This window comes from Semicossyphus pulcher, unplaced genomic scaffold (genome assembly GCF_022749685.1).
Source record: "Semicossyphus pulcher isolate SPU_LCO1_2020_fin unplaced genomic scaffold, fSemPul1.0.p SCAF_11, whole genome shotgun sequence".
In the NCBI taxonomy this organism is placed as follows: Eukaryota; Metazoa; Chordata; class Actinopteri; order Labriformes; family Labridae; genus Semicossyphus; species Semicossyphus pulcher.
The window spans coordinates 23,968,939-23,995,936 of record NW_027211615.1 but is presented as its reverse complement, the minus strand read 5'-3'; the positions used below and the strand labels follow the sequence as shown (position 1 = coordinate 23,995,936).

Below are 26,998 nucleotides of genomic sequence, written 5' to 3'. Positions count from 1 at the left end.
TAAGAATTGAATAAACTAAGGGAAAGACGGCAGAACTCAAGTCTCTGAAAACACACAGCAGCTATGGAAGAGTATAAATTACAGCCCACTAATCGCAATGATATACACTCCTCTTCTTATTTTGCAGTATTTAACTACATTAGTGTCATGTAATGAGTGTAGGAGAGGAAATAAAACCCACAGCACCAGACAGCCAATGGAGCTGCCTCGTCAGCTGGACGGCCGGATGTGTGTGTCGGTTGGAGAACTACACCTGCTGTTAGTCTTACACACTGGTGGTAGTCGAGGTTAGCTGGAGCAAGCTGAGGAGACGAAAGCTGGTGCCAGATAGGGATTTTAGCTTTGACGTGTGTGTGTGTGTGTGTGTGTGTGTGTGTGTGAGTGTGTGTGTGTGAGTTCATAGAAACTATTTTCCTGTCCCGCAAGCCAAGGCCACAGATATTCAAGGTGCTCGCTCCACAATGTTCAAACATTTGTTAGCAATTAGCCTCGGCCACAAGACTGACTTTCAACAGAACACACGGACCCTCCCTCCTTCTCTGTTTTCATTTTATTTCACCCTGTCCCTTTTCCCAGTCCCTCCCTCATTTTCCACTTTCTTTGTTCCCCTCCCTCTCTTTCTTATTCCCTGCCTCACTCTGTCTTTCTTACCCCCCCCCCCCCCCCCCCCCCCCCCCTTCTTCTTTCTCCTCATCCCCTCTCGCTCCATTTCCTCCCTCCCTCGCTGAAGTCCACATGGTTTCTGTCTGAGGAGGTTTAGTTTTCCTCGGGCTCTGGATGGGAGAGGGATGATGCCAGAGAGCTGCAGGCAAACACACATGTTCAAAAACCTAATGGGAGCAGTAACCAGCTTTAAAGTCGCTTCCTTCATATACCTGGAAGGATATTTGAAATAATATAGAGATAAGAACGTTTTTCAGGCTGCAGAGGTGCATGCTTTTTGCATTCGGTGCGACTATAAATCCTGAAGTTACTGCTTTGTTTTGACCTTTCAAACCTTTGGACGTAAGACATTTTTTGGGCTGCTTTTTTCCTTGGAAACACGAGAATGTTTTAAAATGAGTTTGTTTGCATCTCCAAGTTAAATTGCTGACTGCTTTTGCTGTTTGTGGACACTTGCTTTGTGGGGAAAAAAGTTAAAGAGGACTGTAACATCACCTCCATCAAGTTGAGCATCAGCAAAGTTGGGACAATCGCAAGCGAGGAACCATGAAAGGTAGAGTCATGTCTTTGATTTCTGCTGCGTAATTTCTTCTACATCTTCCTGCTACCTCGTAAACTTAATACTTAAAAATGTGCACAGGAACAATATCTGTCATTCTGGCATGCATGCACGCACCTGCACTGGGCACCAGCGACCACATATGCTTCTCATCTGCAGCAAAACTTGGCCGTGTGGATCCTGAGAAAGTGCCGGTTTGTTGTTGTTGGATGTGAGACTTTGATCAGTCAGCTTTAAATCTCTATATGTGTGTGCGTGCAAACCGCAGCCCACGTTTCATGAAACATAAAATGTTCTCCGGGTCGGCCAATCTGCCGCAGATTGACTTAATATCCCCTTTAAAGAGGGGGCGAGTGAAAACATAACATTTGAATTTGAGCTGTTTCACAACATGGCATGAAAGGAGGGCTAGCCACCAGCTTTGAAGAGGGCAGGGGACATGTTTCCCCAGACGTACAGTATGAGAAGTGAAAGGCTCAGAGAGAGAGAGGGGAGGGTACAGTGGGAAACAGAGGATAACAGAGAGGGAGGGGCCGGGGAAATAGTCCCACATGTGGGGTAGCAGCTTGAAAAGATGTTAAAAGGTGATGACAGATTAATTTCCAACTGTAATTGGCGTTTGATTTATCTCAGTTGCGAATTAAAATCTAACAGTACTCCTTCCTCTCTTTAAACGATTAAAACTTCAAGGTGTCTCTTTTCGTGGATTTTTTATTGATGACATTTCAGTCTCTGTGGTATAGCTACTAAAATATAATCAACCATTTAAGCCAAATTTCTCATTCAAACAATTTTCCGATCAAAGCTTAGCAGCTGTAACTTCTACTGGTTTGTTTACATTTAGAAATCTGAACCAATAGTACCTGAAATCTTGCTACGACTGTCAAAAATCTTTAGGTCATCATGCTAACAACAATTTCGCTTTTACATTAAAAACGAAAACTATTTAGCAGGCTAGGCAGCTTAATGGCATCATGAAACAGTCTCCTCTTAGATTTCTTACCAGGCTACTTATCATACTCGGACTTGTTAGCTCTAAGCTAAAATCAGCTGTGTCATTCTTCATAATCGTTAGCTTGTGAGGATGCTAGCTTGATGTCGGGACCATAGACTGTATAAATAATGGACGCTGTCTCAGTGACGTCACCCCCTGGTATCTGAAGAAAGGTTTTGAAGCCCGAATTGAGCTGGAGCTTTGGGTCGCCGGCGACCGAGCTGATGCCTGTGGCTGAGCTCTATGGGTGGGCCGCATGAATCAGCCAGCTAGGCTCCTTAGCCAGCTATACGCTCCTTAGCGTAGCTAGCGGTTATTAGCCGTAGACTGTATAAATAATGAATGAGCTAGTTTGACTTTTCCAGGAGGAGATTCTGTTTGTAACGGTGACTGACTGCAGGTGTTTAGTTATCAGAGTAAAGAAGTTAGTGGACTTGCTGCTCGCTCGCTCGGTGAGAGAGCGGCGAGCCGACACGTAACAGGAAGCATAAAATAACCGGCCTTCTCATCACTACAGTCCGCTGTAATCTCTCCGGGGAAAAGCAAACAACTCCTGACTCCTATATACTGGCCGACGATTAGATAAATGTTTGATAAACACTGAACAGTATACCTGCTATTTAATGTTAAAAATATGTCATTACAATAACAATAGCATTAAACTCACCAAAAAGCTGGAGCTCAGACTTCATGCACGGCCATAAAGTTCCATAAATCCCACAGAGAGATTATTTGTCCAAACTTTGAATGAAACGACACAAACAGGTGAAGTTAAGCTCAGTGTCTGTGTGTGTGTTGACGTCTAGCAGACAGCCGGCAGGATCCACCTGTCAATCAAGTGAGCCATCCCTTATGATTTAAGGCTTAATATAATTAAAACGGGTGTCTTATAAAAAAAACTTATCTTGAAGAATAAAGTTAGCTATTTATAACGAAACCGCTTTTTGTACCAGGCTGTAACCATGTTTATTTATGCTGTAAATTGGCATTTTCCCATCTGCTGTAATGTTATTTCTTGGTTTCTGGAGCCTCAAGTGGCCACTCGAGGAACTGCAGTCTTTGCACTTCCGCATTGGCTTCATTTTTCAACACCGGAGGTTGCCTCTTGGTCGGGACTTGAAGCTTTAGCCACAGTCTTTTAGCAGGAAATCATGTAAGTGGCCAGTAAGTTCATGTTTAGCCCTTTAGTGTCCTTATTTTACAAAAAAAGACGCAGTTGTAACTAACTCAGGAGACTTTATTTACTTAGCTTATTTGGTTAGCTAGCTACTGATGTTAATATCGACAGTTGTCACTTCAGAAGGCAAAATCAGTGGTTTTTGCGAGTAATAACAAGTTGTTTCCTCTCTCGGACAATAGGAATATGTTTTCAGACAAGATGTTTGAGCAGCAAATCTGACCAGTGCTCATGGAAACTTGCCAGAATGATAAGAAACAAGGGGACAGGGTTAGCTAACATGTTGGCAACTTATGCTAACAACACTGTTTTTCTACTGTTTTGTTTTTTCAAACAAAATTCCTCTACTGAAAAGAAAACATGTCTCCATCTTATGGCTTTAACTTGCAAGGCTTTGTATAGTGTTCTTGTCCGTGTGTGTGTCAGCATTTTACACAAATGTTCAATTAAGGAAAATTAAGGCTTAAAACTCGATCAGGTGATGTCTTTGCTCCTGTCGATCCTCGAGAAGACTAACAGCCCTGAACCAGGAGACGATACAGAACATTTACACTTCTCCTCTCAGCCAAACAGTACAGGAGGTCTGTTAATGTGGTTTCCAGTCTTGCTGAGCCCGGGTCCAGCCCTGCCCGACCAGAACAAAACATGCTGCCTCATACATTCCTTACTGGGCTGGAGAGAGTAAGAGGAGGTGAGGGGAGAGGGAGAAGGGGGAGGACGATGAGGCAGGTGTATGGCTGGCAGAGGAGAAGGAAAGAGTGAGGTAAAGGGTGGTACAGAAAGTGAGACAGATTTTTTTTGTTTGTAGAACCATTTTTGCTGTAGGCAGCTTTATAAATTTACAGTCAAAACATTTTTACTTTAGTTTGAAAGGAGAACAAGCAGATTGATTTTCATACGTACTTATTTTCCCTGTTTGTAATGTGAAACTTCCATTTATTTAAGATCACTTGGATTAATCATCTGAATGTTTCTGCTGGACGTCTTCGTGTTTTCGTTCAAACCGCAGCATCAAACACGAAACTGCAACTGGATCTTTAATTAAGAAGGTAGTTGGGTTATTAGCTTGGTTAATAGGAGACGCTGTTTGTTTTTACAAGTTCTACTTTACTTTTTTAAAGATGTATTGGCAATACTGTTCATGTAACTTTTATGGCCCACTGATAAGGCCGAAGTTCAGGGGAAACCAAGCTGTCAACAAAGGCCTAATTCTGTGAAGCTACTGCGTATCTAGTTTAGATTTTCGCTAAAAGGACCAATAATTCTAATCCAAGGAAAGTGTTGATGGTACAAGATAAGACAGTCTAATGATTGTTTTTATCCATTGCTAAATTTGTTTGTACAGTCTGTAAGTTCTGGTTAATTTTAGGTAAGTTTCAAAGTGGTGCCGTGATAACTTTAAGCCAGACTTTGGAAGTTGTTGATCAGTTGCAAGAAAACATTTGTAGCTCTGCGCGAACAAAAACAATGATCTAAACAGGAAGTGACTGTAGCAGCAAAAGGTAGATTTTTTTCCCCAAATCAAACAGTTTAAAGAAACAATCTAAAAGATTTGGATTTGTGTGCTCTTGAGCGCCCCCCACTGGTGATAATTAGTAACTCTGAGAGCACTCTTCTCAGTTTAACCAGACGTCAACAGCTGACTCCCTTCTGTTTGTAGACTGTTTGCCTTCATCTGAGCATCGAATTTGTTTCATTTTCTTTGAATTTTCACTTATTTTTGAAGGTGTATCTAGTCGTCCATCTTTTTCTTTGTTTGTTCAGCCATAGTAGATTACTGTTTACTCGCAATGCTTACAGAAACCGGAAGTGCAGTCGCTTAGCTCCGCCTACCCTCGCTGGCAGACCAACCACTTCTGGGAAAACGCATCACTAACTGGGCGCCGCTTGGGATTTTTTCCACGAAAGTCCCCATAGACACCCAGTCTGTAATAATACTATATACTGTAAATGCAAAGGCTTTCATCAGGGGGCCATTAGCTCAATCACCATTGTGTTACCTCATTCGGCGATAGATAGAGACTTAACAGACATTTATTTAAAATGAAAAAGTTAGAGATTGTTACTTTAAGGGGCTAAGAATTATATTTTGATATTTAGTTTAATATTTAGTGTTAGTGGAAAAAACAACATGCATTATTCAAACTTTAGCGATGCTATTTGGTCATTTAGTCATACGTTACTGGCAAAAAGTTTTAATTTGAAGTTAATTGTGTTGTTTTTGTGTAATAGAATTTAAAATAGTTGCAGTTTACTCCAATATTGTACAGTCATTACCTTTGCTAGCAAGCTAACGTTAGCTTAAACTGTTGGTTCCATTAGCTTACAGTAAATGTGTAAACATCTTTGGTAAACACAAATGTTATAACTAGGCTACATTTTACTTTCTGAACAGCTGTATACTTAAGAATGTCCACAGTCATAATTCGGTTGCCACATACTTTTAATCATATATAAACTACATTGAAAGGTTTCCTCATAGTTACCTTTATTCTGTCTCTCTGGAACGTTCCTAAAAGATGATGATCATGTGAAATTTTAGGGCAACTAAAAAAGCCTGTAAAGAAACGAATACAGCACATGCCCTTTGACCTTAAAGCCCCTTAAACCTCACCAGGCTTGTCCCTGTGTCTCTGCACGGCTGTCCGAAGCCGTTCACTCCTGGGAAAACAAGATGCATTTATAGGATCGTGACTCTGAAGATCTCCTGTTTCACTGCCAAACCACAATAAAAGCACATTCTCTTGTAATGGCGCGCCTATAACTTCAGCGTCCCAGTCTTTAGCAACACATTCCAGGCGTTTAGAGTTTAAAGCGAGGAGACCACACATTCCTGTCACAGGGCACCTAAATGATTTGGATGGCGAGAGAGGTTTGGAGAGGGGCTCATTTGGCTTTATGAGATGTGGTCAAGACCTCCACTCCAACCTGGAGCAGGGCCCATCTCGTGACTCCTGTTTTCACTTAAAGCTGGGATTTGCTGAGGTTCTTGAGGGAGATTTTATGGTCAAATTAACTCAAACCAAGTAGCGATGGGGAGGAATGATGAAAAGACATGTTGAATCTATGCATCTTAATGTGGAGAGGGCTTCTCTATTTGCATGTTAAATCGCATCATGGTGTGAGGCAGGGAGTATACAAGGCATTGCATAACGATTTGCACAGACCCCCGCAGAAACTTAAGACCAGAGGGAAAATAAAGGGAGTGAGAGGGTGGGTAAAGAGTTCAGAAAGTCCAAACCCCCCCTGAGAGGAACAACCTCAGAGGAACCACAAACATGAAGTCATGCTGATGGTTAGACTCGCACTGGTGCCGTGTTCCCAAACACCAAAGGACTGACGGTCAGAGAGCTTGGAGGTAGGGGGGCTGAGAGATGTGGGTGAAGAATAATAACATGACATTTGATTCTTTATATGAAGTTCTTTATAGGAAGTGGACTCCAAGTCTCTTGGATTCAGAACAGAAGCAAATGAAGAAGTGCCTTAAACCTGCGATCTTTGTAATGGCCAGCAGGGGGCAACTGCACAAGTTGAATGGAACCAGATGAGAAAATGAATCTACTTCTCTATTTATCTATTTATTTTCCCAATGAGTTTAGGGAGTCAATCGCTAGTTTGTTAGTTTAATTTTGTAAATCACGCTTCGGGTATGCTTTTAGGTGTGTCTACCTGTGATTGACAAGTCTCTACCAAGAACATCCATCAACCTGGATAGAGACTAAGCAATGCCTATGTCATGGTTTGGTTAAAAAATAAAATGGTAAAGGACCCAGGTGCAGACTTAGATATATGTTTTAATTAACAAAAGGAAAAAAATGCAAAAACAAAATCTAGAATCCAACAAAAAACAAAACGGAAAAACCAAATGGTAGAACAAAAAGTCTCATATTCATGGTAAAACAATAATCCAAAGGAAAAACTGGAAACACACACAAGGGAAAATCTACAAGGATGACAAAAGTCCACAGGTAACAGACAAAGACAATGAACCAGCACAGAGACTAAATAAACTTAGGAGGTGAGGCTAATCAGACACAGGTGAGACAATCAAGGGGCAGGTGAAAACAATCAGGGCAGGGCACATAATCAAACAAGCGGGAAACACACAAAGGCAGGAAGTGGATCAGCACGAGAGACAAGGTGACAAAGTAAAACAGGAAATGATTGAACCAAAGAGACACAAGTGAAATACTAAACTAAACAAGACTAACTACTGACAAGAACACAGAATGAGAACTCATGACAATGTAAAACAATAACTGAACACCGAAATACAAGACAAAACCAGAACTAAACTAGAAACTCATGACAGCCTATCCAGGCTATCATTAACTATGGTCACTTCTGGCTCCAAAAAGCCAAGGTGGTGGTGGCCAAAATGCAACTGGTGTGGTGGCTGGCCATTGTACACCATTTAAGTATCTTTTCTAGAGGCCTTACTGCCGAATACAAGATCTGTATTTTTTTCAGTTGATCAGTTTTCTCTGTGATGTTTGCTCATACAAGTTGAATTCATAAAACTGCATACATGTTTCATGAATAAGGAGTTTAATACCACTTATCGACAAGGACGGCTGCATTCCTGAGATTTGATCATTAGCATTATTAATACCATGAAACTGCTTACAATTCCATCCATTTTTCTCACTCCTGTTGTTGGTAGCCTTTGTATATCTAGCCTGATGTGTGGTCAAATGTTTTACAGGCATTGCAGTTAGCTAAGTGTTTCAGATAAGGATAATTTAAGGCCAATTACACGGCCAAAAGTATGCTGACATGCCGATCTTGTCTTCATGTTGTTGTGTACTTTTGGTCGAGGAATGTTTCCCGTGGTTTGAGTTAGTTCTTTTTGTCCAAACTAAGGGAATTCTAACGGCTTTAGTGGCTGTGGCTCAGTGATAGAGTTGGTCGTCTCTCAATCAGGAGGTTGGGGATTCGATCCCTGACTGCTACAGTCACATGTCAAAGTGTCCTTGGGCAAGACACTGAACCCATAATTGCTCCCAAAGGAGGAGCCTACGGTGTTTGAATGGTCATAGAATCCTGATTGGAGGATGGCCCTTAGCCCTGTCCCATCAGTGTGTGAATGAGTGTGTGAATGGGAACAAAGACTAGAAAAGCGCTATATAAGTACAGTCCATTTACCATATATCTTATTACATTTACGACAATAGTTTGCTTCTGAAAGTTTGGGGAAGTCCCTTTCTTGAACATAAAAGTGTCACCAGGCAAAAAGCCAGATCCAAAAATGAGGTGAACAGTCTTGACCCCATCAAACACCTTTGGGATAAACTGGAATGCTGACTTAGTCGCATGCCTTACAACCCAACATTGGTGTTGGACCTTGATAATGCTTTTGTGGCTAAATGGGAAAGCCTGAAACCAGAAGAGTCCAGGTTGTTCTTGCAGAGATTAATGCCCATGGTTTCGGAATGAGATGTTCGACTACACATAGCGTGTGTGTTCATTTAGAGTAGTTTGAAGTGTAGCCAAGTGCAAACTTTTACAAACCCACAACCTCTAATGAAAAATGATTCAAATGTAGTATTTCTGTAGCCAGTAGCTGGATTAATTTCAGTCTGGTAACGTTGAATGAAGCAGCTGCTCTCCAGGTTAATTACAGAACCAAGGGCCCAGGTGTTGAAACAAGACTTCATAGCCTTGTAATTGAATTTGTTTCGAAAAGTATTCTTGGCCGATTATGGAAATATGGTCTCTTTCCCAACCTTGTTGTACTTTTATTAAATTATCCACCTGTCAGTGCTTCGTCCTTTGGAGAAACAGTTGGAAAGTTTCGTTTTGTCTGGATTTTCTTTTCCACATTTTTAAGCGTCTACCATCCTTACAGTAAATGCACTTCTTCTTCAAAGTGCAAGCGCTTACTTGCTTGGCTCTCAGTGTGTATTCAAAGTGCAACTAAACATTTCCATCTTCAGTCTGCCTCGCTGTCTGGATAAACAACCGAGAAAAGATGCCTTGTTTGGTGTTGTTTTGCAGAACTCTACACTGCAATTAATCCCTGTCCAAAGGCGAGTTGCATTACAGGCTTTCCCAAAGAATGTATTTAGCCAATGATAAAGCTTTAATATCTATGTTTGTTGTCACAGTTACTATGATCAGTGGAGAGTGGGAAGACGTAGTATAAAGAGTGAGAAACATGTAGGGATGAGATCAGGTTGGACGACTTTCACCAAGGTTTTTTTCGTGTCTCGATGGTCCAAAAATCAACATTGAGTTTTATTTGAGATACTCAACTTGTATCACATAAAATCATCATTTAAGTATATAACTCAACTGAGGATAAGCTAAACTATGACCTTTCTCAAGTAGTTTTTTGCCTAAACTTTGCCTAACTTTAACAATTACACAACGTTGACCTTGGGTATTGGATGGTTGGACACAGTTCATAGCTTAATTTGGATGACTTCTTACCTTACATAAACTCTGGTCCACTTGTGACACCGTTTGCTAAGTGCTTGTGACGAGTTAAAACGATCATTTTTAGAGCCCTTAAGAGGTGAAATTATGCTTATTACCCCGTTAATGATCTTGCGACCCCTAATAGGTCCAGGTTTGGGTTTGAGTATTCGAGCTGTCACACGTTGCAGCAGTTATTTCAAACCCTGAGGTTGTTTTTTCTCCCTTGTTGAAGTTTGTTTAGACAAAGACAAACACAGTACTCCAAACTATTTGGACTGAGATCTTGTTGTGCTGGTTGTTTGGAGCCATTTGATCCCGCACATGAAAGAAAAGTGCGTTGGGGATGCTCCATGTTTGTTTTCACAATGTGAGTGTCAATGTTGTGGTGCAGCTAATTTTAACCAATGAGGTTGTTGATGGCGAACAGCGCACTTACAACTTTACATTATAATCTAATCAAAGTGTAAATTCGACAAACAGTGGTTTTCAGCAGCTTCGGTGTTTTGCCTTTGCCTGGCTGTGAAGGTGTGACCTGGCACGGCCGTGTTGTGCCGCTGTCAGATCCGCTCAGTTCTGCTGTGTGTGTGTGTGTTGGACCGGGCCACTTCCTCACTAACGAGACAGACATGAGGGTTTTTTCCACAAAGAGCAGGGAAAACATGAGGAGAGAAAAAAAAGGAGGTGGAGGGAGGTGAAGGAGGAGAAACACGCCTGAGGAGCAGGCAGATATTTGAGGGTGGGTGCTGATTTGGGATATTTTGAAATTTCAGCTTCCAATAGCAAATGATGTGCTGACACTCAGACATTTGAATCTGGCCTTTTTAAGCCACAGAGCTCCAAAAATGACAGGAATTTAGTTTGCCCCCAGAAATGTATTTTAATGAGGGTGGGAACGTCTCTGAAACAGGATTTAGACCCGCATGAGACATGAAAAATCTCTGCTGGAACCCAGAATTATAAAGGTATGTGTTATACAACTTTTTAGCACCAGGCTCGACTGCATCCACTAATGACTGACTTTTCAGTATGCTGCGTATGGTGGGTTCAACATGACCTCATACCTAAACAGATTAGGTCAACTGCCAATGACTCCCATACATTTCCATTGGGGAAAACCAATGTCGACAAACACATCGAATACATGGTTTATAGTGTGAAATGGAAGCAGTCCGTATCTTCTTGGTTAGATTTAGGAAATGATCATTGCTGGGGTTAGTAGTATGTTACATACAAGACCTACCTTAAGGATGTAATGCAATGTAACTTATCTACACAGTTAAAATAAGTGAACTTGCTGGGTAAAAGTCTTGTGTTTGGCCTATCCATCCTACCTGCCTTACTCCCTCGCGATTGTATATCCCCTCACTTTCTTCTGTCATAATACCATCATAATGACTGCTGCCACTAGCTAACAATCAATGCAAATATTGGTTGTACTCAACAGCTTGCATGGACGATCTATATAGGCATATTTTCGGTAGGAGGGTTTGAGGGAGTTTATCAGAACTTCTTCTGAAACTTTAAAGATTAATGGGCGTTGAAAGAAGTGTTGTAGTCATGGCCAAACTCAACCTAGACTGGGTCATGACCAAGACCAGAGATCACGATCAGATTAGTGGGAGATCTACACTCTTACGAAGAACGTGGAATAAGCAAACCATAGACAGCCTTCAAATTGATCCAAAAGATCCACGTTCCCATGAAAGCCGAATTAAGATTCCTTTTTATGGTAATTGAGACATTCCCAGTTGTTACCAAACCAAAATTCAACCACAGCAATCTGAACTGTACCAATAATCTGAAAAAGGCGAAATACTCAACTGCAAAAACTGCGGAGTTGGATGAATTATCAGTTGGTTCTTACCGCAAACAACAGCACACAGTTATTTTACCCAGTGTTAACCAAATCATATTGAGTAGTCCAATTTTTAGGCCGAGAGCTGCCAAAAACAAAAGGAACTTCTTTGGACTCCACCAGGCATGAGTGGTAAATTTAACACAAGAAACCCGCTGTTTGTATCCAGTAAACATTGGTTTCTTTTAAACATGACTGACTGTTCACTAACTTTAACTTGGTAAAGTTTTGTGGCTGACCTAAACTAAAGCTTTGCAGGAGAGGTAGCAGATAGTATGGCTCTTTTGAAATGTTTAACTACGTCATCTTTTAGCTGTAGGCTATAATTATGTGATCTTTTTGCTATCATGTAATGCATGGCCTCATCTGAAGTGAGACGTTTCTGTGGCTATTGCATCATGGTCTAAATGCAACAACATATAAATGATACCTATATCTGACTTTTTTTCTGAACTGGCTGCCTCCATCCCTCCTCCTTTCCTCTCCCTCTTTCCTCCCTCCATCATTATGTCAGCGTCAGTGTTTTGAAAATTGTCCACCCAGACCTGACCTCAGCTGTTCCACCACCGGCTGACATAAACACTCACCTCATCGTGGCGTCTGCAGAGTGCAATTTGGTTCGAGCCAAATTGAAACAATACGTTAATTTGCGGGAAACCTAACATTAGAATTCACCCTGTTTGTGTCACCACCTCCACCGTGAGGCTACATGCAGACTGGTATTTTTCTAGCGTAGAGAGTGACCGAAGGTAGACTGTTCTTCCAATGGATGAACGGTCTGATGTAGGACTGCAGAATAAATGAGGACTGATTAGGTTTCCATGTTAAAAAAAAGTTGGTAATTTATGAAAAGTTAAGTTGTTTTTGACTCTTAAATCTACATCAAACATTGTGTGCGACTGTTACTGATTTTATACTGTTCCCATTTGTCTCTTGTTGTTCTCTATGACAGACCAGACGTCTCTCCATGTTGTCCTGATTATGTGGTAAACCACACAGATTGATCCACAGCAGTCACATTGATTTCAGAAATTTTGCAACATTTGTTGTTGGCTTGAGAAATGTAATAAAATAGAAGTATAAAAGATCTTTGTACATTTCAAAAGAAACTGTAAACCAACCAACCGTGATTACAATAATGACATTTTTTCACTCACACTAAACAAAAAGAGGTCACAGTAAATGTTGCAGAGTGCCTCTCACAGACAACAAACTGGTTATTCACATTTGCAAAGGTGTTTTGCATGTCTCTGTATACCTGAATAAATATGATAGGATGATACTAGTTAGCTGGTAGCCCGGCAGCCAATGAATGACCTGCTGAAGCTTGACTTCAGTTCTTTGCGTCTTGATCAACCTGAAAATACATGAAATAACCACAAACTCTTCACAACACATTACATGGTAGCAGTACGTAATGTGTTAAAGTTGGTGCCTGTAAGACTTTTGTCCAGTAAATTGGGGATCAAGCCCAATTTTTTTAACGTAACAACACCTATAGCACTTACGCCACATGTGTAACCAAGCGCAGCATAACTTAGCGATTTTAGCATAAGTTAACATTTTTAATGTAACGTAACATAATTTAACTTGTGTGTGAAGTAACGTCCTCCTTAGTTTCCTGGATAGCTTCCAGAAGTTTGCACACGTCTTCGTTTTGCCCATCCGCCATGTTTGCTATTTTAGCATGCGACTGTCGTGACCTCCAAACTGCAGCTTTATTTCGTTTTTGATGTTGAAAGTTGTACTTTTCCATATAGAAGTATCCCGAGTTTCTCACATTCGATGAGATTTAAATGTATGTAGAGTTAAACAGGTAAATTGCAGTTGTCAGGGCGTAGAAAAATAAATAAATCTGGGAATTCGATAACCTTAGTACGGGTCTGGGACTCCAGGGTCTGGGAAGAGAAAAATAATTCTCGTAATACTACAAACTAAGTAAAAGTATAACTGACGAGTTATAATTAAGAAGAGGAAAGTTCAGGGAACTTACTCGGAAATTTCTAACACCGTTGTACGTGTACTCGATAGTATTTACAGTGTTATAAGAGTTGAGAAATAAAGTGTCTGGGACCCATCAAAGTCGAGGTGAAATTAAAAATGTCATTTTAATCCTTTTAGATCACATCCGCGGTAATATTGTGCATCTGTTTGACAATATAGGCCAAAAAAAATACAGAAAATCAATTTCTTCATATTCTTATATCAAAATCCGATAATTTTTTCTTCCAGTAAAACTAAATTTCAAGCGTGCTTACGCAAGTTAGCACCAAACAATTTCAACCAATCAATCTGCAACACTTAGCCGCAGAGAACCAAGAACTCTCGGTCAGTTAGTTAGCTACTGAAGTGTGGAGAACATCTGTCTACGCCCACTTCTCAACGATCAAATCAAATCCCTCTAATGATATGTCCCGCCTGCACGTCCTGTTTCACTCGGAAATACGTCACGATACGGAAGCTAGATACTCTCGAAATGCCGTTTCAGCTCGACTTTAAGAGGAAAGCTCAGGGAACAAACTTACCGTAGCGTGACTTATGAACAAAACTTATTGGTAAATGTTTTAAATATTTTTCTGAATCAGACTCAGTAGTTTCAGCCTCTAAGCCTAACTAAACTGCGACCACACATTAAAAACGCTTTCGTCTTCTCTAGTACACATTATGTTGGCGTCATCTTCGTGATCTAAGTTCTACATTATGTATCGCCAAATCCATATCATGTGCCATCAACAGATCAGGGTCATTTTCTGTGTTTATGCTCACATTATGGAATAATATCACTTCTGTGTTCACTCTGCAGACACATTTTCCACATTTCTGCAATCTGCACCTACATGTATGACTACTTAAATTACTTTATACAGCAATATTTACACAGTGTGACAACTCATTCTGACACTGTGTGTTCTGAGGCCAGCTTCTCTGGCAGCATCAACACAGCACCAAGGCAGAGTGTCCAACTGTCTGTCGTCAGCTACTCAACAACCTGCCAAACTCTTTTTCCCTGTGTTTGAGTGTGTACCTACATGTATCCCAGCTCGTCCTACAGAAACGGCCTGCCCTGCAGATCCACTGAGTGCTCCCTAACATCAACAGCCACACCTGCAGCGCTTTAACTGTTGGATTGGGTACCAGTTTGGGTGTTGTACAGTTAATGATGTGTTGTATGAAGTCCATTGCTGTTGCGTACTCCTATGAGAAAATGCTGTTGAATGAATTCTGGGTAAAGTAAATTGCCTTCTGTGGTTTGTAGGCCCTTGGGTTACAATGTGCAGAAGTCATGCTTCTTATTTTCCCCAGCCTCAGTGTGTGATGAAAGCCTAATGGCTATTACACAAACTCCCACCACAATCAGCACACAAAACTAACAACCGTTCTCATACTCTGCAGGGTTTAGGGGCTTTTTTTGTCATGGACGTTACCTCAGAGAAAACATTTGAGAAGAACAAAAACCTCTTTTTATTATGCTTAGATAGCAGCCTCCCACTGAAAATGCCCAGTATAACACAGGCGCTTGTGTGATTTATGATAAGTGTTAAAACTTTCTGTGGCTCCAGCAGAATTTGTATGTCAGCTTGATTTTTTAAAAACCTCTGTTTTCTGTCTCTCTTTTTTTGGCAGACAACTATGGTGGATACGAGAACCAGCTTTTCAAAGGTATGTAGCTTAAGAGCATTGATGCATTTATGGTGCTGTCAGTTATATTCAAAATCTGCTACTGAATGTGGGAATGATGCATTATGGGAAGTTTTGTTTTGCTAGTTTTTAGCTGCCCTTGCTAGTAGCTTTGAAGGGTATTCCATTAAATCCTAAAAGAATAGTTGACATTCTTAGTTAACACTACGAAGTTTAAGAAGTTAGCTGCCACACTCAAGTCTGTGAGTTAAGTGTGGAGCTAGAGCCAGACCGAGGTTAGCTTAATATAGCATTAACAATGTAAGCTAGCTGGCTAAACATAATATTACCGCTTAATATGTATCTTTTTTATCTAATCTGTCCAAAAGGAGATTTAACAATGGGAGAAACTAATCTGTTTAAAATTTGGCATGAGCTAGGGCTGCCAGGCTAACTGTTTTCCCGCCTCTATGCTAGGTTAAGCTAACCAGCTCCTTGCGGCTAACTGTTTTCCCGGATATCCAGCCTCTATGCTAGGTTAAGCAAACCAGCTCCTTGCGGCTAACTGTTTTCCCGGATATCCAGCCTCTATGCTAGGTTAAGCTAACCAGCTCCTTGCGGCTAACTGTTTTCCCGGATATCCAGCCTCTATGCTAGGTTAAGCTAACCAGCTCCTTGAGGCTAACTGTTTTCCCGGATATCCAGCCTCTATGCTAGGTTAAGCAAACCAGCTCCTTGCCGCTAAGTGTTTTCCCGGATTTCCAGTCTCTATGCAAGGTTAAGCTAACCAGCTCCTTGCGGCTAACTGTTTTCCCGGATATCCAGCCTCTATGCTAGGTTAAGCTAACCAGCTCCTTGCTGTAGCTCCACACTTTATGGGCGATATGAAACAATTCAAACTTCAAATATAACTTTAAGATAGAAAGCAATAACGTGTATTTCCAAAAAGTCAAACTATTGCTTTAACAAAATTACAACCGACCTTTAAGCAGGTTTGATGTGTTCCAATTTTGTCTCTGTTAACAAAATACCCCACCATATTAATTTGAACACTTTAAGTGATAAAAATTACATGACGAAAAATAATACAAATATAAAAGCTGTATATTCGAGTATTTCTTTGTTATTTGTTCGGTAATAGAACATCATGTTTTCAAATTGTCTGTTTGCTTTATTTTCTTGTCTTGGTCTTTCAGAGGAGGATTTCACTGGAGAGGAGGAAATGCCTTCATTTAGAGGTTAAGACCACACACACATAAACACACAAGTCCAACAACAACAAATAATGTGAGCTACTTTGATTTATTATGCAAGTGACTATGGATATGTGCAAATTGTGAGTTATTGTTTGGCCTATCATTATTCTATTTCTACTTTTACTTATAAAGGTAACACTCAAAAAGTTAACTATTATTTTTTGCAAGTTATCAAATGAAATTGTTTGTGTTTCTTGTATTTAAGTTTGTTCATTGTTTTTCCAGGCCGTAGCAGAGGGGGGTGTATGAGGTGCCAGCAGAGCCACTCTCTCCAGCTGGCTGTCAAAGTCCTCTATGGATTTGTTGCATTCCTCATCATCACTGTGGCAGTGCTGGCATCACTTGGTGAGCTCAGTTTAACTCTAAATTTCTTCAGTCTCAGTGTTTTTTTTATAGAACTGAAACTATTGTTTAGATTTTTATAGGCACTTGTTAAGTAATTCCACTAATAATGCTGACACTATGCATAAAGGAGTGTGATAAATACTTTCTACTTGTCTATGTATGTGTGTGTCTTAATAAAACACTGTCCACTTAACTCCCGTAAATCAAAGGAATGTGTTCCTGGGTCCTGTTTGCCATGTATTACCTGACAGCTGCTCAGCACCAACACATGGTTTTCAAATTAACATCACATTTTATTGGGCTTGAAAGCTGTAAATCTACAAGTTTAACAACATTTCAGGGTCTCAGTAAGTGGGGAGGTTGAGACTTGGTAGAGTGATGTAAAACCCCACAACACACATACAAGCTCATATTAAGGTACACATGTACAGAAACATTATAAAGTCCAGTTTCGTTGTTGTTTTGTGTGTGGGCATTTAATTTACTCACCCATGAGTTGGAAACATTTTAAAATGTCATATGTTCATAAAGTCTGTAATCTGACACTGGCAGTTGAACATTCTGTTGCCGTAGTAACAACTTTTCGCAGGGTTCCACTGTGCTGTGATTGGCTGGTTCTACTGAGCTGTGATTGGCTGCTACTCGTTCCCTCAAAGTTTATCAGCTTTTTGTTTATGGCTAGCCAAGATAGCCCCTGGACTAAGCTAGCTGTCTAACGTAGCTAACATGTTTCTAATGCATCAGTCTGACATTTTGAATTTAACAATTGATCTATTGCTGTTATTGTTGTGGACTCTGAGTACACTTAATGTTTGCTGGATTTTTTAGGATCAATGTACTTTTAAAATTCTTCTTAGCATTGGGACAGCGTAGCTACAGTGACAAGTTTGACGGTTAGCTTGTCTTTCCTACTTAAATCTCTCTTAATATTTTCCTCTTAAAGTCCAGCCACAGCATCTGGAGAAGATCTGAATTCATAAGAAGTGTTAAAACATTCAACTGAGTGACCTTCAGTTACTACATTTGCATTTTAAGCTCACAGCAGTGAGCAAAACTAGCAGCAGCTAATGCTACAAAGCCTTTTTGTGCCCTGGGTGTTGCCTGTCAGGCTTCCTTAACTGTGCCTTACTTTATAACAACCTTTAGGAGCGATAACAGCTGTTAGACACCACCAAGGAAATCCTTAACACTGTAAAATCATAAACAGTTTTACTGCAAAGTTGTATGTCCACACAAAGATATGATATTGTTAATTATTTAACACTGATTGTACCCAAAACATGTGCCAACGCTCATACAAACAGTCACACCACATACGCAGAATCCCTGCTATTTTGTGTTGCTTTATACGCAGAAACAAAACTTTGTTTGTTTCAACTTCCAGCACAGCTGTGCAGCAGCAGAGCCTAAAAACTTTAGTATAAACAGAGAAGATATTGAACTTGGCTTCGACTCCCAACTATGCATGTGCTCAAGGAAAAACAGAAAACAGTAACCTTTGATTTTTTTTTGTTCCCTGCTGAACATCTGTTTTATAAAAAAATAAATTCTGCAGCAAACATCAGTTAAGTAACCGATGTGGAATGAAGAACACTTCTAGAGTGAAATCCCTTCGCCAGGTCATCACATGTATCCTAAAAAACATATACTTCTGGTTTAAAGTTTTACATTACCGCTTACCATTGTTGCACAGAATTCAGCAGTGAGCTATGTATAGCATCACTGTCACAGCTGCTAGAACAGTAGAGCAGGTGGTATGTGCAGAATGCATGTGGAAGCATTTATATATGTAAACACACACCATGGAACAGGCCGGCATTAATCCCCCGAGTCAGGGCTTTGGATGCTGAAATAGCCTCCAAACGGTCATTATACAAACTTACACTCACACACAGTGTGCACACTCACTAAACCATTGTTGCTCTCTTGGGAAATATGTATGGAGCAGGACCTGGCCAGCTGGCTAAACCATCAATTATCAGTGTTTTAGTAACATTTGTTAGCTAATGAAAACTGGACATGTTCGGTTGTCGTAGCTTAAATTACAACTTCCTGTTTTTACTCCTTTTAAATACTTCCTACGTCCTGTTAGCACCAAATTAAAGCCAGTGTTAATCATTTCTATATCCCCATTTCTATATCCCCTCTATGTAACCCACTGGTATACTTAATGATTGTGCACCAGTGGAGCTGAATAGGTGTTTTCCTGCTTGCATTTTTTTTTACGTGTTCAGAGCTAATGTGATGTTGGTTCCACCTTTTTGTGCCTCCAGTGTTCAAAAAGGTTGACAACCTGTCTGAGGAGGAGTCCGTCTACAGCACGAAGATCTCCAGGGTTCAGCAGGGAATAGAAGGTAAAGGAGCTGGAAGAACTTTGTGGACCTAACCATAATGGGGACACAGAATAGACAGCCTTCAATTTGGTATAATAAGGAGAAAAAAAAAACATTAACAGACAATTGGAAAAAATTTGGGAAAAAGTTTTTTGAGGCTTTTATACAACTGATTTATTTACATTGCTAAAAGAGACGTTCTCATGTATTAAAAAGAAAAAAGTTCAGTATTCAAGACAATTATTGTTTATTATTGACATTAACACACAATCTCACCATGAGGTCCACTTGATCTTTTATCATTAATATTAAATATTCAATTTTTGAGCACCGTTAGGATTTCTTGTTCATGTTTGCTTAAAAATTGAGGGCCCTATTTACACGCTGGACGGTCTGTAAAGTAAGTGATATAGGACGTGTCCGAGGCTAGTTAAGCAGCAATCTGGGCACAAACCAAGCACAAAGAGGTTAAATCCTTTAATTGATGCTATATAGCAAAGTTTCAGGAGCTTCCGGCATAAATTCAAACCTAACCCTCTCCTCCTCTTTCGCTCTCGTATGCTGCACCCCTCCCTTCGACCCCTTTTCTTTTTCGGACGGATCCCCAGTAAATCTTCCCCAAAACGCTAACCGCAACAACTTTGACCTGTCCATGCACAAGCATCATAATCATCAATCTCATTAAACCGTGTTAAACCATATCCTGTCGATGGTGTGGTCCTTGCTATTGAATTATTCTACAGTGTGTTTTGTGCGTAGAATCAATCAGAGTGTCAGCTCTCATTCCCTTCAAGAGCCAGGTGCACCTGCAGGCAGGCGTGTTGCTATTTACACGGCAGATTTCAGCCTTTGCTCTTATATAAACCGGGCTTTGACTGGCATATTTAACTTCTTTCCTTTCACTGTGCCCCTGTACACGCAGAACACACACAGGTCACTGTACGATACACGTCGATGCACGGATTGATGTAAAAAGCACTGAAGCGATGCCACTGTCCGGCAAAAATTAAGAGGGACGCTGTGTTCGTTTACGCACGAGGCACAGCAGCATAACATCAATTATTTACATCTCCAGACACGCCGTCAGGATCGGACAGGATCTTGTGTTTATTAAAGTTCTGTGCGCTTACCATCAAAGAAAGGTAGGCTGTAAATGTTAGAAGCTGTTTAGAACATTTACTCAACAATAACTGACATTTAGAAACTTCCAATCTCCTGTGGAGAAAGATCAAACGCTCCTAAACAGCCAAATGGAAATGGACCCTGTGGAGTGATTGTCTTATCCACCACATAGACCCTGAATCTGAGCCAGTTTAAGGGTCATTTATAAAGTGTGACGCGGTATGGGTGATTTAATGTGATGTTGGGGAGGTCAACACATTGTTTTCTCTCTCATTAAACACACAGATGGTTACCAGAGGTTTTAAAATAGATCATATGCAGACATCTGAAATGTTTTTCCATCCCGGCTCATTGTTCTCCTCTACTTTCTCTGACATCATGTCTCAGATCTGAGCTCCACCTCGAACTGTTCAGGCTGTCTGGATGTGACGCTGTACAGCGAGGAGATCAGCAGGCTGAAGAGAGAGTTCGAAGACATCCAGAGAATGTTGCTGGGGCAGGAGCAGGTACTGTATGTTCAATTAAGACAAAGTGGCATCTTGAAGTTGCTTTATTCAACCAAAGATATCTAATTTAAAAGATATGAAACAAAGAAAAGCAGCGGATCCTCCTCCTTTATAATAAAGTGCTGCCTCAGACTCCATTCATTCCTGATCACTATCTCCGCCCTCCAGGTCCTGGACCAGGCCTCCCAGACGCAGACAACCCTAAAGGCCACCAGCAGCCGTCTGACACGCGACATGCAAAACCACCTCGTGTCCATCAAACTCCTCAACCAGTCGCTGGAAAGGTACATGGAGCGCGTGGAGGGCTGGAAGGAGGTGATCCAGGAAACCGAGGAGAAAATGAAAACTCTGACGGAGGATCAGTACGACGTCAAAGCTACAGCACATCAAGTGAACACAACGGTGGCACTCAGGTGAATGAAAAGATGCAGGGAGGAGAGACAAATATTGACTACATGACACATGAAATTCTGCTTATCATTACTGGACACTCTTGTAGGTAAAGATACAGCTAGAGTTGCAGTGATGAAAAAAGTAATGGTAAGGAGTTCAAGCCCAAATCCAATGCAACATAAAATACAGTGTTTTTTATTAACCGGAAGATTTCACAAGTACACCACTGTGTGTTTAGTAAGCGTGAGTCCACATTTCAAAAGCCCCGTTCATAAGATGTTTGTTGCAATCACATTACGTGTGCTCTAGCATGGATAGCATGTCCAACGCTAACATTAAAACTACCTACTACCAAGTCAGCTGACTGGGCTACTAACCCTAACTCTTCATAGAGTTACATAACATCTTACTATCACACTTAGGGCCCGATCAGACAGAACGCACTTTGCAGGCTGTAAAACGCGAGGCACACCGCACTGCCTTTTTGTGAAAGTAAACACCCGATCAGACAGCTTTTTTTCCCCTACTGTTGTTAAGGCAACCACCGAATCATAGCTGTCATTAACCTAACTGTTACATTGTAAACTGACAGAAGGCTCGCCTCTCCTTTCATCCGATTGGACAATGAGGAAAAACGCCCGTGACGTCGAGCGCTTTTCTGCTTTGAGTTGAAGTTTTTTCAACTCGAGGCGCTCGGAGCCAATGAAACAAAACAATGACTAAAAATCCGGCTGCTAAAACGCGTCCTGTCTGATCGAGCCCTTACTGTACCTCAAATTCTGTGCGGTCCAAGATTTCATCATAATACCACTTTAGACATCTTTGTTTTGTTACCAGTAATTAAGTTCGTTAGCTTCAACATCTTGTCTTAAAGAGAAACTAGAGTAATTGATGGATATATTTCATCACAACATCCATTAACAAAATTAACTCTGCTACAGTATTCATATGATTCAACAACCCCGTGCTAGATTATAACCATGTCTTGATAGCTACATGCACAGATGACCTTTTACTGAACTTGCCAAGTGGGGACTTAATCAGTGGTTGGCGGCAGGAAATAAGCCACAGTTAAAACCACAACTGTAAATTTTGACAATCCTTGTAATTATTCATGAAGGCAAAGTAGAGTTAGAATAACAAGTGGGATTTCCCATTTCAAAAAGGCGCAGCTGTAAAACATTACGCTGATGTAAACCTGCTGTAGAATGTGACCAAAGGAGTTAATCATCCATCTTTTTGTGAGTTGTCTTGAAATGCTAACATAAATTTTGATGGGGTGGTTATGTCTTTTGCAATGTGTCCAAAATATATCTTTGTTTACAAACACAAAAGGTTTATTATTTCGATAAATTGTAAAAGCAGTTGTTTAACAAAATGTGAGAAGAACTATGCAGAAGACATACTGTGTATTGAAAAAGCAAAATAATGTGAACATGCCTTCTGTGTTTCCCTCTCCTATCCAGCACGATGTGGATCGACGCCCTGCAGAGAAAAGCAGATGAGGAGACTCTGGTCCTCCAGAAGTTGACCAGCGACTGGCAGAACTACAGCCGAGTTCTGACCGCCATCAAATCCAACACCAGCAGCACCACGCAAAACATGCGATTCCTCCAAAACAACATCGTAGCAGATCACCAGAGAATCGCCATGTCCACTGAGGTGTACTATGACCTCACTCAGCAGGTGTGTGTGAATTATTTTATTATTTAAACTTCATGAAAAAATCATAAGTCAAAGAAGAGATATAGCATTTACCTTCCATTAAGGTTGTTTGTTTGTTTGGTATTTTTCACCTGGCCATCATAAGTAACTAGCCTTATATGGAGTATATGTCAATGAAAACAACATATGCCCTTGCTTTTCTCCAGGTGATGAACCTGCAGATGCAGCTTGACAATGTGACGTCTTTCATGGACGAACACGAGGAGAACATGCATGACCTTCACTACCATTCCAGGTAACACACGTGCACAACATGCATACAGGACATACCTGCCGTATCCAAGTCACTACAAGTTTCCCAGTTTATAAAAGATCTTTAAATGTATTTAAAGAAGGGAGTGCTTCCAATGTAAAAGTATTTTTCTACTTATTCAAGGCTCGAGAAAGCGCTTTTATCAAACTCTGAGTGCATCATTTAGAAATATAAAAGAATACAATAAGTAGATATAATTGCTTTTGCAGTAGTTGTAGTTGCTGTTATGATATGACAAGAGATATAGATGTAAGTAAGTATTTTACCTGGCATCGTGTGTGTTTACTAGGCTGGTATAGATAGGACCAACCTAATGATAACCTTAACCGAAGTCATATTCTAACTTGAACCATAAAGACAACTCTTAAACCACCGTAAACCATGTGGGGACCCAATGTTCGTCTCAGATGGTAGGCGAGACCCCAAATGTGACATTGTGAACCGATGTCCCCACAACGAATATAAACATGTAGACACACACACACGTATGTAAAAACCCAAACTGTAACCCTACTCAACTTTCTCTTTAGGTACTATCAGAATCGGACAGGCGAGCGATTCTCTGCACTGGACGGTCGTCTGAACTCCATCTCTATGGAGATAGACACGGTCTCCTCCAGCATCAACGCCACCGTCAGCCACGTCCAGAGCATGTACAAGTACATCAACATTGAGAGCTCGTCCTGCCAGAGTCGCCTGGGCAGACACAATGAAGATCTACAGGTAATGACAAGAGAAGAGTTAATTGAACTTAGCTTATATCCACTGACAGGACAGGAATTTTCCCCATGGACAAGGACGATTTGGAACTTTTGGCACTTCCACCAGAGTGGCTAGAGTCTAAATCAAGTCCCTGGAACATTATTTTAACCCCCAGAAAGTCTCTCCCTTGAGGGAAGTATTAAGCTTTAAGGGCAGCTAAGCTTGTTTGTACTGGTTGACACATCGGCCAGTCTGTCAAGAAGATTTTCCTGTACTTTCCTGTACGTGTTTGCGCTGTAATAGACTTTCCTCTTTTGCTTTTCTTTATCCCAATCACCTCCTCTTTCTTTTTTTGCAGAACCTGAACAACACAGTCTTGTTACTGCTCCACTTGGCTGACACACTGAGGCAGCAAAACATGCTATTGAATGTCCGACTGGATGTGGATGTCAGGAACCTCTCCATGGTGATGGAGGAGATGAAGCTTGTGGATGTTCACCATACCAAGCTCATTAAGAACTTCACTATAGTGAAAGGTACAGCTTTACAATTAGCTTCTCATAAACCCATTCACACAGTCCGATGGCGAGCTACCATGCAAGGTTCTGGCAAAAGCATCAGGAGCAGATTGGGCTTCAGTATCTTGCGGTCGACCATGTGACCAGTAGAAGATGCTCGATTAATAGGCCCCCTTCAATACATATTGTTATATATACAAAAAGCAGTATATGTACACTTTATTTTGTAATTTACTTCACCATCCACTTTCAACAGGTGCTCAAGGACCACCAGGGCCCAAAGGGAACCGAGGTGAGACTGGCTCAAAAGGACCTGTAGGACTGACTGGGAGCAAAGGTGACCGAGGCCCTATAGGAAGCCGCGGATCTGGTGGAGAGAAGGGTTCACTTGGGCCCAGAGGAGTACAAGGTGAATCGGGCCCTGTTGGCAATAGAGGGACACTTGGAATCAAAGGAGCCAAAGGGGCTCCTGGCCTTCCAGGACCTCGTGGTGAGAGGGGCCAGAAAGGTGAGATGGGCCCCCTTGGAGTAGATGGCGGCCCAGGATCCACAGGGCCGGCAGGGATGCAGGGTCAGGCAGGACTACCAGGCATCATTGGGCCACCAGGACCAAGGGGAAAACCAGGGCCTGTGGGGGCACCTGGACCACCCGGAACCCCTGGACCTCCAGGCCAGCCGTACACCCATTAAAGAATCAACAACCAGCAGAGGGCTGTGACGCCTGCTACTGGGTCCAAGAGACAGAGAACGATGGACAAAGACATGGATGTTTGTCCAGTATGAAGAAGGATTAACATCCATTGGGACTGAAGTAGCAATAATCCATATATATTGGATTATGCAAAACAATCAAGAACTTATTGAAAAAACGCAACCATCAAATTTGAGATTGGGCGATAAGGGAGGCAGGAGGCATACCCCTGCTATTAAGACATGACCACATGAGTTGAACCAAGAAAATAGGTCTAAAAAGTGGACAGCAGAACTGCTGCCACAGACTGAGCTGTTGTAAGAAAGGAGACAACTTGAGGCCTAAATTGGACTGTGCTTGGACCCATCTTGAATTTTGTATGGTGGTATAAATGTATGTAATGTATGAAGAACACAGCCCTCATTCAAATCAAGGGTCTAAAAGATACTTTTGAGTGTTTTTCAGTGTTTCCTTGTACAGCAGAGCCAAAGATTACCCAAATAACTCAAGCCCCATCCCTATACAAATGACATTCTGGAAGTACGTGTTTTTCAAACTTATCTTTGATGTAGAGAATAAAAGTAATAAAAAACACATAAGTTATTGAATTTTGAGTCTTGCCTAGTTGAATGTACTGGAAGCAAAGACTGTGTTTGAGGTTGTTGTCAAGCCACCAAAACCTCATGATTACAATTAATAGGAGGGTTAGATTTTGGACTACAGTAGTGTTTTTTCCCATCCAGACTACTCGAGGGTTTTTATTCCCATGCACTACTATATGGCTACACAAAAAATCGTTTGTTCAAACATTATGTACATATTGACACATCCTGATGGATCGCACTTTATTGGTTATTGGTAAGTGTAAAAATTGAATTCAGTTTGCTTATGTTTCGGCATCTCAGAGCAGGTACTCTGAAGACCTTCCTTTGATCGTCTGGGCTAAGTGTCATTTTTGAACTGCGTTTTAAGAAGCTGCAGAATTAATGGTCTTTTGAGATTTTACTCTATCACACCTTTGATTGAATCGTATTCAACATTTAATTTTGTTGTAAAAATTAAAAAGTTAAAATGAAAAAATTAGCGGGTAACTCTTGAAACATTTTGATAAATACTCTCATTTGCTTCTTTCTGAGGGTTTGACGAGAAGATTAATACCACTCAAACGTTTGTGCGCAGGAGCCAGGAGGTGATTAGCCTAGCTTAGCATAAATACTGAAAGCAGAGGCTAACAGCTTTTCAAAGCTTACTTATTTACCAACAGAAATATTAAAACAATACATGGCTTTAAGTGAAGTTGGGTGATGTAACTATTTGTTGTCTTTTTTGCTAGGAAATGGTGAAACTTACATCTCCCAGTAACGGCGTCTCTGTCAATACCAGATGTATTCTTCCTGGTTCTTGGTGCACACACATGGTTGTGGTGTAGGTCATCTTATGTAACATTTGGAAAGAAGGCAAAAAAAGTATTTTGCAAATTAACTACTCAAATTCATAATGTGAAATAATGAATTATGCCAAGTAAAACAATGAAAAACATTAAAGTCACAGTTTGTTTTTCTGCAACATAACAGTTTCTACTATCAACAGTTGTAACAGCAGAGTAATGACTTATAAGAGAGTTTGTGTCTTATGATTCATAAATAATCTTTTGTATCTCAGAAATAAAACTTTTACAAAAAAGGGAAACGTACTATTTTTGTAAACGTGTGTTGTAATGAAATGCGACTGGCTTGCATTGAACTTCAATAAAGCTTTTTTTTTAACAGCCTCTTTCTTGTTAGAGTCCTACTGTTCTTCCAGAGCAGAGTCCTATTGTTGCCCTGTGAAGGGAAGGGAGCGGTCATTAACTCAAAACACATGTCAAC

General features: G+C 40.8%; 1 protein-coding gene across 1 annotated transcript; it reads left to right on the top strand.

Moving 5' to 3' along the window:
• The first annotated feature begins 1,042 nt into the window (after nucleotides 1-1,042).
• On the top strand, nucleotides 1,043-26,361 carry scara3 (scavenger receptor class A, member 3). The gene is given in 12 exon segments (XM_069656761.1): nucleotides 1,043-1,216; nucleotides 15,293-15,328; nucleotides 16,483-16,524; nucleotides 16,768-16,887; nucleotides 19,161-19,241; nucleotides 20,730-20,848; nucleotides 21,017-21,261; nucleotides 22,708-22,927; nucleotides 23,113-23,201; nucleotides 23,750-23,942; nucleotides 24,280-24,457; nucleotides 24,696-26,361. Coding segments are annotated over 12 exon segments (1,857 nt in total). The 5' UTR covers nucleotides 1,043-1,209; the 3' UTR covers nucleotides 25,223-26,361.
• The last annotated feature ends 637 nt before the right edge of the window (nucleotides 26,362-26,998 follow it).